Genomic DNA, 14,837 nt, shown 5'->3' on the forward strand with positions numbered 1-14,837 from the left:
TTGCTTGGGGGGAATGAATCAAACCATGAACATTGCACGGGTGAAACTGGACACAAGGCATAATGGAAATGCTCCAGGAACCCTCTTTTCCCTGCAGTGATGAGTGCCTGAGAGGGAGGAGATCAGTTTGGATGTGGAGATTTGAGTTAGATACCTGGCAAATTTAACCAGAGATTCTGACCCAGGATTAGATCACTACACAGCACAAAGATGGGTTACAGCTGGGATGGCTGAGGAACCTGATGGACACTGAGCAGGTATTGTATCATCTGGAACAGCAACCGTAGTGAACACAGAAGATCCAATTTCAAACTATTTTTCCCTGAAAAGACGAGGGAGGGGGAGGAGAGAGAGTTCCGTGACTAACCTTATTTGTAAGAGGGTAGGTTCAAAGTAGGAGAGGAGGAAGGCTAAAGAATTTAGTTCCCACTGAATAAAATAATTTAGAAAAAGAAGCTCAACAGTTTTGAATAGGAGGAACAATGGCAATCAAGATTATTTCTAAGATTTGGAAAGCATCATCATGGAGCACTAAGACAACTTGTTGTTAAGAAGAGAGCCTTCTCTGGTCTTTATGGAAGGTTGGAGCTGACCTGCTGTAAATAGTAAGGACAGCGATTTCAATTCAATGTATATGGATGTTTTAAAGGTACCACTGCACTCTTGTTTATAATCTCAGTGGAGGCTGGGATGGGAACAAGAGGAGAAGAGTGGAATGCAGTGGAGTGGAGTTCAGACTGGATTAACCTCGCAATTCGAAGGTCCCGAGGATGGAAAATTGAGCCTTGTAAGCATTTTTCCCCTAGTCTAAACAGATGGAGGTGGGAAACAAATAATGAGTTGCTCAGGCTACACTGGGCCCTAAGCAGGATCTTTGTCTTGCTTGCGCTTAAGGCAGTTTTGCCTGCAGATGGAGTCGAAGAGAGAAGAAGGAAGTGGTGATGATAACACCCCATTTCAGGGAGGCAATGTAGCTTTAAATCCCTATTTAATGGCATAGCATTTTCCAGTACCACACATGACTGTTCTTAATGCTGTGCATGGTGAGAAATGTTTCTTGCCATGTGAACTTTCAGACTGCTGAGCAAAAGGTCATAGATTTCTCTTAAAGTTAAAGAGTAACAGCCGTGTTAGTCTGTATCCGCAAAAAGAAAAGGAGGACTTGTGGCACCTTAGAGACTAACAAATTTATTTGAGCATAAGCTTTCGTGAGCTACAGCTCACTTCATCAGATGCATCCGAAAGTGTATGCTCAAATAAATTTGTTAGCCTCTAAGGTGCCACAAGTCCTCCTTTTCTTCTTAAAGTTACCACATGAATTTAATCTACTGCCAGAAATGGCTCTGAGGTATCCTGGTGGCTCAGCCAGCAACAGACCACTGGCCAAGAGAATGTGCTGCAGTACTTGCAAAATAAAGCAACTAAGTCATCAGTTAACTTCTGTCCTGTTATGGTCACTAACAAGTCCCACTTATTATTAGAGTTAATAGCTATTGATTTACATCGGAGTGGGTATCAAGATTTAGGTCCCAATTCAACTCCTATTGATAAATGTGTGTGCATGCACGTAATGGCACTGGAGCTGAAGCTTGATGACTGGAGGGATAAGTATTGACAGAGGAAGTCTAGGCCAATATTTATCTTGAGGAATAATAAATCCTGACCATCAGTAAAATTGCAAGTCAAAATCTGTATTGTTAAATACATTCTGAATGTCTTCACGGGAAGTGCTGGAGAAGGTCTCCAGCCAGGGATTTAAAAAGAGAAAAGAGTAACAGCTATCCTTTTCCGCTAAATAGTCTATTATATGAATGGTGAGAGGGTACTCCATGATGTACAAAACTAAAGAGGAGACATGGGGCAAAATCCTAGTCTGAATGAAGTCCAGAGGAGTTTGCCATGGACTTCAATGAGGCCAGGATTTCACCCCTGGACTCTACCCCAGGAGTTTAGACTCTGTGTCTACATGTTCAAGAGAGGCTACATCCACAAGAAGCTATTATTTGCCTCTTGAATGGCAGCAAACAATTGGCAAGTACTCATCAGCATAGCTGATCCAACTATCATTGCCCAAGATCTCAGTATTGTTCATAGCCAAGAGACAGGTAAGAGAACTTTGCTAACTTGTCATCTTCCTTTAGCTAAGCTGTAAACCATGATTGGCTGGTATGCACAGCAGAAACCTGACGGTTCATACCATGTGAAAACACAAAATATGTTCAAATGTCTGGGGGTCAATAGAACAGGGAGACATGATGGAAGTTAATCAGAAAGCAAGGTTTGGATACCATGGGATGGATGTGTGGATACGAATATGTCAATAATAAGAGAGAAGCTTCTGGAAGCATAGAAGGATTTCTCATCTTTGATAGCACCTCTTTTTAAAAAAAATTATAATCCAGTATGGAGTAGTCCTTAAAACAGAAAATCCTTGGACCAAGACAGTACAAAGCTTTGGTCTTCATTTCTGCAAAGATTCCAAGACTAGAAGGGACCACTGTGATAATCTTGTCTGATCTCTTGTATAACAAGGCCATGGAATTTCCCCCAGAAAATTTCTAGAGCAGAGCTTTTAGAAAAACATCCAATCTTGATTTTAAAATTGCCAGTGATGGAGAATCCACCACCTCCCTTGGTAAATTGTTCCAGTGGTTAATTACCCTCACCGTTAAAAATTTATGCCTCATTTCCCCTCTGAAGTTCCCTACCTTCATCTTCTAGTCAATGGATCATGTTATACCTTTGTTTGCTAGACGGAAGACCCATTATCAAATATTTTTCCCCATGTAGCTACTTATAGACTGTAATCAAGACTTCCCTTAACCTTCTGGGAGGAGTGGGAGATATGCTGGAGGGTAGGGAAAGGATACAGAGGGACCTAGACAAATTAGAGGATTGGGCCAAAAGAAATCTGATGAGGTTCAACAAAGACAAGTGCAGAGTCCTGGCCTTAGGATGGAAGAATCCCATGCACCGCTACAGACTAGGGACCGAGTGGCTAGGCAGCAGTTCTGCAGAAAAGGACCTAGGGGTTACAGTGGACGAGAAGCTGGATATCAGTCAACAGTGTGCCCTTGTTGCCAAGAAGGCCAATGGCATTTTGGGATGTATAAGCAGGAGCACTGCCAGCAGATCAAGGGACGTGATCATTCCCCTTTATTCGACATTGGTGAGGCCTCATCTGGAGTACTGTGTCCAGTTTTGGGCCCCACACTACAAGAAGGATGTGGAAAAATTGGAAAACATCCAGCAGAGGGCAACAAAAATGATTAGAGGACTGGAGCACATGATTTATGGGGAGAGGCTGAGGGAATTGGAATTATTTAGTCTGCAGAAGAGAAGAATGAGGGGGGATTTGATAGCTGCTTTCAACTACCTGAAAGGGGGTTCCAAAGAGGATGGATCTAGACTGTTCTCAGTGGTAGCAGATGACAGAACAAGGAGTAATGGTCTCAAGTTGCAGTGGGGAAGGTTTAGGTTGGATATTCGGAAAAACTTTTTCACTAGGAGGGTGATGAAACACTGGAATGCGTTACCTAGAGAGGTGGTGGAATCTCCTTCCTTAGAAGTTTTTAAGGTCAGGCTTGACAAAGCCCTGGCTGGGATAATTTAGTTGGGGATTGGTCCTGCTTTGAGCAGGCAGTTGGACTAGATGACCTCCTGAGGTCCCTTCTAACCCTGATATTCTATGATTCTCTTTGTTAAGCTAAGCAGGTTGAGCTCCCTGAGTCTACCACTGTAAGGCCTGTTTTCTAATCCTTTAATCTTTTGCATGGCTCTTCTCTGAAACCTCTCCCATTTATCAACATTATTCCTCAACTGTGGACACAAGAACTGGATATAGTATTCCAGCAGTGGTTGCATCAGTGCCAAATAGAGAGGTAAAATAACCTCTCTACTCGAGATTCCCCTGTTTATACATCCTAGGATCACATTAACCCTTTAGACCACAGCATCACCCAGGGAGTCCAAGTTCAGCTGATTATTCACCATGGCCTCCGAATCTTTTTCAGAGTCACTGCTTCCTGAAATAGAATCCCCCATGGGGGATTGTATGGCTTGCATTCTTTATTCCTAGAGGCATATGTTTACATTTAACTGTATTGAAATACATATTGTTTGGTTGTGCCCAGCTTACCAAGCAATCCACATCACTCTATATAACAGGGATTGGCAACCTTTGGCACGTGGCCTGTCAGGGAAATTCGCTGGTGGGCCAGGACTGTTTGTTTACCTGCAGTGTCTGCAGGTTTGGCCGATTGCAGCTCCTACTGGCCGTGGTTCACCATTCCAGACCAATGGGGGCTGCAGGAAGTGGCGCGGGCCGAGGGATGTGCTGGCCACCACTTCCTGCAGCCAACATTGGCCTGGAACGGTGAACCGTGGTCAGTGGAAGCTGTGATCGGCCAAACCTGAGGATGCTTCAGGTAAATAAACTGTCCCTGCCCGGCAGCGGATTTCCATGATGGGCCGCGTGCCAAAGGTTGCTGATCCCTGCTATATAACAATGAGCTGAGCTCTTCATTATTTACCAGTCCCCAAATTTTTGTGCCATCTGAAAACTTTATCAGTGATGATTTTGTTTTCTTCCAGGTCACTGATAAAAATGTTAAATAGCATCAGGCCAAGAACTGATCCCTGGGCACCCCCACTAGAAACACACTGACTCGGTGATGATTTGCATAATTATACAGCACCTTTTCTCTGAGGACCTCACGGAGCTTTTCAGCATGAATGAACTACACCTCACAAACATAGCCCTTCCCTCAGTTAAGCTAGACAGGTAAAGCACAAATGACAAATAGACTTGTTACAGCCTGAATTTTTAAAAGGTCACTAATTTGGGGTGCCTTCATTTTTGGGTGCTCCCTGATTTTCACTGCTGTAAACTACTGGCACCTAACGTTGAACTGAAGTGTGCTCAGAGCCTCTGAAAAAGTGAGGCCCCGGGTGGCTCATTTTTGAAAATTTAGTCCCATGTGACTTACACGTGCAGTGAGTGGGAGTCAGAGACAGAATCCAAATGTCAGACTCTCAGCTGGTCTCAACTGGTGTAACTCCATTGTCTTTAATGGAGCTATGCTGATTTACACCAGCTGAGGATCTGGCCCCGGGAATCCTGACTGTCAGTGCGTCGCTGTAACTGTTAAAGCTGATAAAATGATATTGGAGATTTTTTTAAAAAGCATTTGGAGTCTGATTGCACTCAACCCACCATTTGATGTAGTGTGCTCCAGTTCTTCATCATCATCTCTATATAAATGAGTCTCAAAACACACTCAAGCCTTTAGAGCAGTGGCACTTGGATAAGTACATGGAGTGCGTCTCTGCAGCAGATGCTTCTAAAGCATTTGCACATCCTTTCAAAAGGAACAAAAAGCCAAGGAGCTACTGACTACTTCACTGCATTTCCTTCCTCTCGGTCCCCCCTTTCTTCTCACCAACAAAAGGAACGAGAGCATTGCTGACCTGTAAATTTACGCAGCATCTCAGTGCACGTCTCTGCCACAGTTTCATCGTCGTACTTCTCCATGATCAAAGCCTCCTCCCCGCAGATCCAGCCACTCAGCACATAGCCATACCGCTCCGGTGGGTAGAGGACATCAAAGCTGCAGATCTTCTTGTACCACAACTCCTCAGGGTAAGTCAAACTCTCACTCTCCGCCTCATCCTCCCAGACGAACTGGATGCTGTTGCATTCAGGACTCCAGAAGGGCTCTTCAAACTCCAGGAAGATTTTGTCGGTGGTGCTAATGCCCAGTTTCTGAATGGCCATCACCTTCTCCTCAGGCAGGCCTGGGTGGAACATGCTCTCATGGTACTTCTTCAGGACCCCCAGCGATACGGTCACAATGACATGGTCGGCGAGGATGAACTCGCAATCCTCGCACTCCACAAGGACATGGTAGCCCTGGTCCTCCTCGGGGCGGTCGCTGTTATGGTCGGCCACACGCTCAATCTCCTTGCTGACCGATTGGTTCCAGTGGATGCACTTGACCGGCTTGCGGAGCTGGATGACCGACTCTGGTATGGAATGGGCCAGGATCTCCACAATCTTGATAAAGCCACAAGGAATGACATGATGGGCCCCAGGGATTTCAGTCCATTCTCCGAATTCGCTGAGCGAGACCTCGTCCATGCTATGGGAGCTGCTCTCACAGCTCTCCACCTAGTGAAAGCAACACAAAACCATGGTACAGACAGAATAGTGCAAGTTAACGGCAGAGACAGGAATAGAACCCAGGAGTCCTGAGTCCCAGTTCCTTGCAGTAGGCCACACTGACGTTTACCGATATGGCACCGGAGAACCAAAGAGCTAGACAAAACAGATCACTTGTTATACTGCCTACCAACTCTCTCTCTCTCTCTAAGGACCAACTGAGTGTGTTCTGCTATAGTACTCTGATGCCCCAGCATGGCTGTATGGGTTACAGCACTGCTGGGAAGTTCAAATCTTCTGCATGATGTTGGACCAAGGCCCTGGCCACTTTTGATCACGTAAAAATCCCATTGAACTTTTCTGCTAGAGAAGGGGTGGGGTGCTGAACACGGATCAGCTATGACGTGCTGCTCAAACTGAGGCTGATGCCATGCTTATTTAAACACTTTTTCCACTAGCCGATGTTGACAGAGATTCCCATTCCATAAGGAGACATTAGTAGAACAAAAGGGTTTCAAAGCCACCCCCTCGGAGGTAGATCTCAGCATGCCATAAACATTAGCATTCAACTAGCTAATGATCTGCAGCTGAGAGGACGTGTTCCAGTGACCATGTGGGAAGGGAAGACATGGTGAGGTTGGGAGGATCAATCTTATGTGTACTTTGATTAGCAAAGCCTAGAGAGTTTGGAGACCCCCATCAAAACTGGTAAGCACAGCTATTGCTAGCATTGATCCCCCTGTTTCAGGGCAGGATGTTAGGCCTGCCTTTTGTTGTCAGTTTCCAGTGGTGCCTGGGGAATGGTGGCCCTATATCCTTCCCACCTTCTCTTTCTAGGTTTCTAATTTCTGGATCTGATCTCCACATCTGTGACCGTTTTCGCCAACGTTTTATGTAGTTATGAAAATTACAATTATCCATCTCACCTTTTAGCCTATTACCTAGGCTTTTCAAGTGTAGTTTATAAGCCTGGCAGACCCAGCCTCCTCTCAGCATGGGGCATCCACACACTGTGCTTTGCATTCCTAGTTACTGCAAGACACCATCTGCATGCTCAGGTGGACTGGGATGCCAGATACACAGTCAGTGCTAAGCACTTTACAGGCAGAGAGGATATGGTAAGTGCCTTGAAGAAAATACAGCCTGTGGCCCTGCGCCTGCTAAGTGCCATCAGTGGGCTTTGCACAGGCATGGAGGCACCAGTGTGGGTTCAGCTGCAAGATCTAAGCCTAAAAAGTTAAACATGCCTTTTCCCTAAGTACATGTCACCTGCAGCAAGTGCTGGCCAACTCCCACTCGAAGTCTGCCCTAATTTTATAATCCATCATGAAAGACCCAAAGAGCGTTGACAACTTTCAGGGATATAGTAATACAGTAAATGTTTATATCATTTATATTGGGAATTTGTCCTTTTTTGTATTGAATTTACTGTACACTACTTAGAACGACAAGTGCTTTATCTATCCTAAAGTTTTCCATGGGCGCCACCTCATCGGTGTAATATCTGAACGCCTATCAACTCAATTAGACTGGCAGAATGAGGTCCCTGATGGACTTTAAAGTCTCTGCTCTTCTCCTTTCCCTGGTTATGGGACAATCTGCAGTCTGGGGCTAGAGCATAGGTAGCAGTTGTATAAGTCGTTCTGGCTATGGTGGAAACATTTTGTCAAATCTAAATAAATAAAAGCAAGTTATTACAATGATTCCGCACCAAAATTACAGAAGGAATCTTGGGGAGGCAAAATGCAACTATCCAGATTAGAATTTGGCCAAGACACCAGAGTTAACACCCATTTTCTTACCAGAAAGGCCCTGGGTTCTTTAATGACCACAAGTGGCTATTACTGATTCAATAATGACTCAGAGGGAAGAGTGTCACAGCAGCTGTCAGACTCCCTGTGTGACCTTAGGTCTCCCTTTGCCTCAGTTTCCCATACGTAAACTGTGGATACGTATACTTACCTACTGCGCCAGTGTTGTGCGTGTGGCATCCCTGCCTTTTTTCATAAGCCTTTAATTCACCTTACAATTTCAAAGCACAAAAACTGCCCGATTATTATTAACGTTTATTCTGTGTTAAGTGCTTGGTGCTGCACAAGTCCCAGCCTCAAGACAGAATACATAGAAGGCAGGATCTACCTGGCAAGTAGCGTGGAGGTACTAATGAACACAGTTTACCTTTGCTTTGATTCTCTCTCCCCTTTCAAATGAATGTTAAGATGCTTTGGGATTTATTTTGCAGGGACTGCCCCAACAGCATTGTGCTATCAGAGTCAATTTTCCTGGTTTCCAAGCTCTGGAGAAAGGCAAAAGGGGATAAAGAACACACTGCCTGCAGCACACGGTCCAAGGTATGGGGCAAGAAGGTACCCATTTCTAAATGGAGTTGGCATTAGGCTGTCTTTGGCTGGTAAGTGGCAGGATAGAGGATTTAATGTTATAACACCACACAGAAGAATTTAACTGAACTGATGAGACATCTCAGAACTTGCCAGCCCATTGTGGAGATGTCCAGCTTATGAGAAAAATGTAATATATGAACCAGAAATATCCCAGCTGCAAAGACGACAAATATAAGTAATTCCCTAGTGATGGGATGTAAGTCTTAGCCAGGTTTCTAATGTCCCATGATTGAGCTGCCTTTTTAAACATACCTTAAGATATTGCTGGATCATGGCTAGTTTTAGCCTCCTGGTGGTCTCCGAGTCATCTGGATCGGCTTTCACGCGTTTGCGCACCACATCCCGTGTGAAGACGCCCACACTATTCTGGCTCTCAGCATTGACTGGTTTACCACGTTGAAAGAACTCCTGAGTCAGGTTATAGACCTGCCAGAGACAGGACCGAAAGAGGGAGACAGTCACTCACAGTAAGTAGCTCGAGTGTGCAGAATCCAAGCCCTGAGCAGTGTGCGTACTCCTCTTCGCCCAGGATCGGTATGCTCAAGCCACCCCACTGTGTGGGGGAACAAATTCCACAGCTGGAGGCTCAAGCCTAAAAGTTACCAGAGGGCTTTAGGAATTTATTTTATCACATTTTGGCCTTCACAAGATGCACCCACAGCTCTACCAGTCAGCAGAAGATAGGAAACCAGAGGGTCAAAGACAAACTGGAAGAACTCTAGCTACCGGAGAACATTTTAGGCAGGTCATTTCAGAACACTCTATGTCTGTCAGTCCTCCCAAAATATGGGAGTTTCACCATTACCTTCCACTGGAGGAAGGGACAGAGCTTCTTGTGCAATCATGGCACCCTCAAGTGGCTAAATCCTGCTATTCAAGCTACAGTACCAATATTGCTACTGTGTCTGTGGCCCAGTTGCCCTCTAATGGTTGCAGACCAGAGAGCACCTATGCCCGAATACTACTTCTGTACAGGCAGGGTTGAAGTTTGGATTTTTGTTAGGGTGCGAATGGAGTTGGAGAATGTTTGGTTTGGGGAAATGGCTTCTTTTGTAGGGAGAGTGACTGGGTTTGCTATTTCTGATTTTGTGTTTCTCAGACTGTCACAACCTGGCCCTGTCACATGCTTTGGACGGACACTGGTCTGCTGTGAGTGGATCCATCCACTCAATCCCACACGCTTCTAAGCCCCCTGGGTCCGGACAGTGACTGGTCACCATACCTAGCTAGGGGGTCTCAGGCATGCTCTTGGGTGTAGACCCCATGTCTGACACCCTCCTTAGGAAGTGCTTACCACTATAAAGGCAGGTTTTCTAATCCTTTAATCATTCTCATGGCTCTTCTCTGAACCCTCTCCAATGTAGCAACATCCTTCCTGAATTGTAAGCACCTGAATTGGACACAGGATTCCAGCACTGGTAGCATCAGTGCCAAATAGAGGTAAAATAATTTCTCAACTCCTACTCAAAATTCCCATTTATGCATCCAAGGGCTGCATTAGCCTTTTTGGCCACTATATTTCACTGTTCAGCATGTCCCATGTTCAGATGATTATCCACAACCCCCAAATCTCTGTCAGAGTCACAGTGTCCCCGGATAAAATCCCCCATCCTGAAAGTATGGCCTATATTCTTTGTTCCTAGATGTATACATTTACATTTAGCTGTATTAAAACGCATTTTGTTTGCTTCTGCCCAGCTTACCAAGCAATTCAGATCGCTCTATAATGACGACCCATGCTCTTCATCATTTACCAATCCCCGCATTTTTGTGTCATCTGCAAACTCTATCAGTGATGATTTTACGTCTTCTTCCAGGTCACTGATAAAAACGTTAAATAGCGTAGGGCCAAGAACTGATCTCTGCAGGACCCCCCTAGAAACACACCTGTTTGACGACGATTCCCCATTTATAGTTACATTTTGAGACCTATCAGTTAGCCAGCTTTTAATCCATTTAATGTGTTCCATGTCAATTTAATAACTTTCTAATTTTTTCATCAAAATGTCATGCAGTACCAAGTCAAATGCATTACAGGATTCTAAGTACATTATTTCAGCACTATCACCTTTATCGACCAACCCTGTAATCTCATCAAAATATATCAAGTTAGAATTCTTTTTTTGGAGAAGGTGTTTCATATAACGAGATGACCCAACAAGTTGTGTCATTGTTACTGTTGGTGAGGAGGGAGCTGTTATTAAACACAACCATCACCACCAACCACTTGTGCGTGTCTGGAATAATCAAGCCTTTTGTTTGGTTTCAGAATAGCAACCGTGTTAGTCTGTATCCGCAAAAAGAACCTTGTGGCACCTTAGAGACTAACAAATTTATCTGAGCATAAGCTTTGGTGAGCTACAGCTCACTTCATCGGATGCATAGAATGGAACATATAGTAAGAAGAGATATATATTGTGACAGGGTCAGGCCAGATGGCTACAGGAGAGTGATAGAAGGCAGATATATTAGCCCCAGGTTAAGTAGGTCCCTTTTCCCTGGGTATGGTAACAGGGAAGGTTCCAGAACAATCAGGAACTTTCTGGAAACAATTAAGGCAGACAGGCTGATTAGAACACCTGCAGCCAATCAAGAAGCTGCTAGAATCAATTAAGGCAGGCTAATCAGGGCACCTGGGTTTAAAAAGGAGCTCACTTCAGTTTGTGATGCGCATGCGAGGAGCTGGGAACAAGAGGCACAAGGAGCTGGGAGTGAGAAGGAGTACTACTGGAAGACTGAGGTGTACAAGCATTCTCAATCACTAGGAGGGAGGTCCTGTGGTGAGAATAAAGAAGGTGTTGGGAGGAGGCCATGGGGAAGTAGCCCAGGGAGTTGTAGCTGTCACGCAGCTGTTACAGGAGCCACTGCAGACAGCTGCAATTCACAGGGCCCTGGGCTGGAACCCGGAGTAGAGGCTGGGCCCGGGTTCCCCCCATCCCTCCGTCCCCGCAACTCCCTACTTGATACCAGAGGAGTGGACCTGGACTGTGGGTTCCACCAGAGGGGAAGGTCTCTGGCCTGTTCCCCGATCCACTAGGTAGATCAGCAGACTGCTGGGATTGTTCTTCTTCCTTTTCCCCATGCTGGCCAGTGGTGAAGCTAACTGAGTGAACAGCAGATTTGAGCCACGAAAGTGGCCAAACTGCGGGCTGCCGTGAACCTCTGAGGTGGGCAAATCTGCCAATAAGCGCAGGACCCACCAAGGCAGAGGAGGAGCTTTGTCACAATAATACATACCACATTTTCATGTTCTCTGTATGTATATACATATATCTTCTTACTATATGTTCCATTCTATGTATCCAATGAAGTGAGCTGTAGCCCACGAAAGCTTATGCTCTAATACATTTGTTAGCCTCTAAGGTGCCACAAGTCCTCCTTTTCTTTTGTTTGGATGATTCCAAGAACTGCTTAACTGTGATTCATGGTACTTCATATCAAAGGAAAAGCTTACCAGAACAAAGACAGGCAGGAAAGCCTTAAAGATAAATCACAGAAGTACAACCAATCCCAGGAATAACTTATTTGTCTTGAATCTGTGCCACCTTCTCATTTATCTAGCACAGGGGTGGGCAAACTTTTTGGTCCGAGGGCCACATCTGGGTGGGGAAATTGTATGCAGGGCTGGGGCAGGGGGTTGGGGTGCAGGAGGGAGTGTGGGGTGTGGGAAGGGGTGCAGCGTGCAGGAACAGGCTCAGGGCAAGGTATTGGGGCAGAGGAGGGGTGTGGAGTGTAAGGGGGGCTCAGGGAAGGGGGTTGGGGTGCAGGACGGGGCTCAGGGCAGGGGTGCAGACTGTGGGAAGGAGCTCAGGGCAGGAGGTTGGGGTGCAGGAGGGGTGCGGGGTGCAGCAGGAGGCTCAGGGCAGGGAATTGGGGTGCAGGAAGGGTGTGGGGTGCAGCAGGAGGCTCAGGGCAGGGAATTGGGGTGCAGCAGGGGTGCGGGGTGCAGCAGGGGGCTCAGGGCAGGGAATTGGGGTGCAGGAGGGATGTGAGGTGCAGGCAGGGGGCTCAGGGCAGGGAATTGGAGGGCGGGGTACAGGAGGGGTTTGGGCTCCGACCCGGCGCCGCTTACCTAAAGCGGCTCCGGGGTGGCAGCAACGCACACCGGGGCCATGGCAGGCTCCCTGCCTGCCTGCCCTGGCCCCACGCCGCTCCGGGAAGCAGCCGGACCACCTCCCTGCGTGGCCCCTGGGGGAGGGGGAGGCACAGGGCTCCGCGCACTGACCTTGCCATGCCTCCGAAGCTCCCTTTGGCCGCGGTTCCCCATTCCCGACCAATGGGAGCTGCGGGGGGTGGTGCCTGGAGGCAAGGGCAATATACAGAGCCCTCTGCCTTCCCCTCCCCCCCGGCCATAGGGACGTAGTGCCAGCCGCTTCTGAGAGCAGCGCAGGGCCTGCGGCACCATGGGGAGCGATCCAGCCTGTGGGCCGTAGTTTGCCCACCCCTGATCTAGCACCACGGGGAAGCACAGTGCTTTATAAGCAGAGGCAAGATCTCTGGTTGAAGATTTTTTCCCATCTAAGGTATTTGGATTAAAACTACTGACCTCTCTGACACAACTGGATATTCATGATTTCAACATACCAGGGTTGAGGAGTAATTATGGAAAATGGTTAAAACTAATTGCCCCCTGCACCTTCCATATAGCTGCAATTCCCAGCCAGAAGAGAGGTGGGAGGATCCTGGCACGCCCATCCCTGTGGCTTGTAATAAGAAACTGCAGGGGCCACTGCTAGGCCCCGTGTCCCATCCCAGTCCCTCGGTGCACTACAAAGGTCTGGCTGCCAGTGATCAGCGTGAGACACAAAACACAAGCCAGTGGTTGCAGAGGGAGAGAAAGGATCTGTTGGCCTCGAAACTCAGAGGTCTGCTGTTACATGGCCAGACTTACAGACAACTGGCTTTTGGAGTTTTCCAGCGCCCAGGGATTCAGCATCTACCTAGATAAGGAAGGACGGACATTTGCCATGTATTTTCCTCGAGACCCTCGCAGTTGTTAATGCAGGAGTTGCTGTATGGCCTTTTTCCAGGCACAGGATGGCTCACCTGAAACTTTAGTTCAGGCTATTTGTGCAGTAATTCAGCTGCTAAAAACATGTAAGAAAAAACAGATGAGTTTGGCAAAATGGCAATCGGCATTGGGGACTATGATATCAAACTGATCTTTTACGTCTCAGGTAAAGTCGAGGGGGGGGCTGGATGTTTCCTTTCTGCCTCTGTGTACTGCCCCCCGTTGGGCAGGTTGGTTTGAAGTTTTATTTAATAAACATGGACAGAGAGAAAGGAGACAGGAAGTGGCCGGGGGCAGAGAAAAAAAATGAAGGAGCAGTACCAGAAAAAACCAAACCATAGAAAAAGAAATGATGAGAAGGGAAGAAACACAGAATAGAATCAGGAAACCGGTAGAAAACAGGAAAAGAGAAGGGACCTGGGGTACTGATTGCGGCACAGAGCTGTCTCAAAGCACAGGGATTTCAAAACAAGAGAGGTTGGGAGTCCCTAGCAGTGGAGGGGGGGGAAGAGTCTCTCTCCCCCGCCCCCACATCAGAAGTATTGTGGAATTTCAACACACAGCAGTTCATGGGCCTACACTGTGGCACAGATTTGAGGTCTAACCACTTCCAACAAGTACTGCTCAAAGCTGCCGCAGACCTTGCCTCGGCATAATTTCATAAGCTGATTGCAGACGATAAGCAGATAACACATTCATAAGACAAGAAAAGCTGTACTAAAGTCCAGTTACCCCTTGGCCCAGAGACTAAATTAGCCATAGGCATGTTCTCATTGTCCATTGTAGTATTCACTGGGCACCAGAGGAAAGAAGAGAAAAACATATTTCTCCCTCAGTGGGGAAAACACCAAATGAGTTTTTTTTCCTTAAGTATGTGATCCAGCTGGTCAGACAACAGGAAAATATCATCATCAGTATTTGTTATGGTAGCACCAATGAGCCCCAGGCACGGGCCTGCACTGCTAAATGATTTTGTGAATGGCAGCTCATTCAGCAGCAACATGCAAAGAAGCGAGATTGGAAATGCCAAGAGAATCTTACAATGAAGTATCTTTTAATAATGTAGCGAGTATTGACTGAGTTTAGGATTGAACACGCTTCCTAAACCTACTTGTGGAAAGGGATATTTATGCTTCTAAGGATGGAAAGAATGTGCGTGCACACACACACACACACACAAACAAAAAAAAGGAAGTGTATCCTTTATATATACACACACAGAGCTAAATCTGTTGTAAGTGACCATACCAAGGTCAAACCAAGA

The 14,837-nt window shown here is 46.5% G+C and overlaps 1 protein-coding gene across 4 annotated transcripts in view; it reads right to left on the reverse strand.

Moving 5' to 3' along the window:
* Positions 1 to 14,837, reverse strand: part of SMOX (spermine oxidase) — a 96,623-nt gene that overhangs the window by 10,291 nt on the left and 71,495 nt on the right. For all 4 annotated transcript variants that reach the window (XM_037898323.2, XM_037898321.2, XM_043544894.1 and 1 more), the window contains 2 exons: positions 8,815 to 8,988; positions 5,470 to 6,169 (listed from right to left, as the gene is read on the reverse strand). In XM_037898323.2, coding sequence (XP_037754251.1) covers positions 5,470 to 6,169; positions 8,815 to 8,988 — 874 coding nt within the window. The remainder of the gene's footprint in view (positions 1 to 5,469; positions 6,170 to 8,814; positions 8,989 to 14,837) is intronic.

Source organism: Chelonia mydas, chromosome 4 (assembly GCF_015237465.2).
Source record: "Chelonia mydas isolate rCheMyd1 chromosome 4, rCheMyd1.pri.v2, whole genome shotgun sequence".
Taxonomy (NCBI): domain Eukaryota; kingdom Metazoa; phylum Chordata; order Testudines; family Cheloniidae; genus Chelonia; species Chelonia mydas.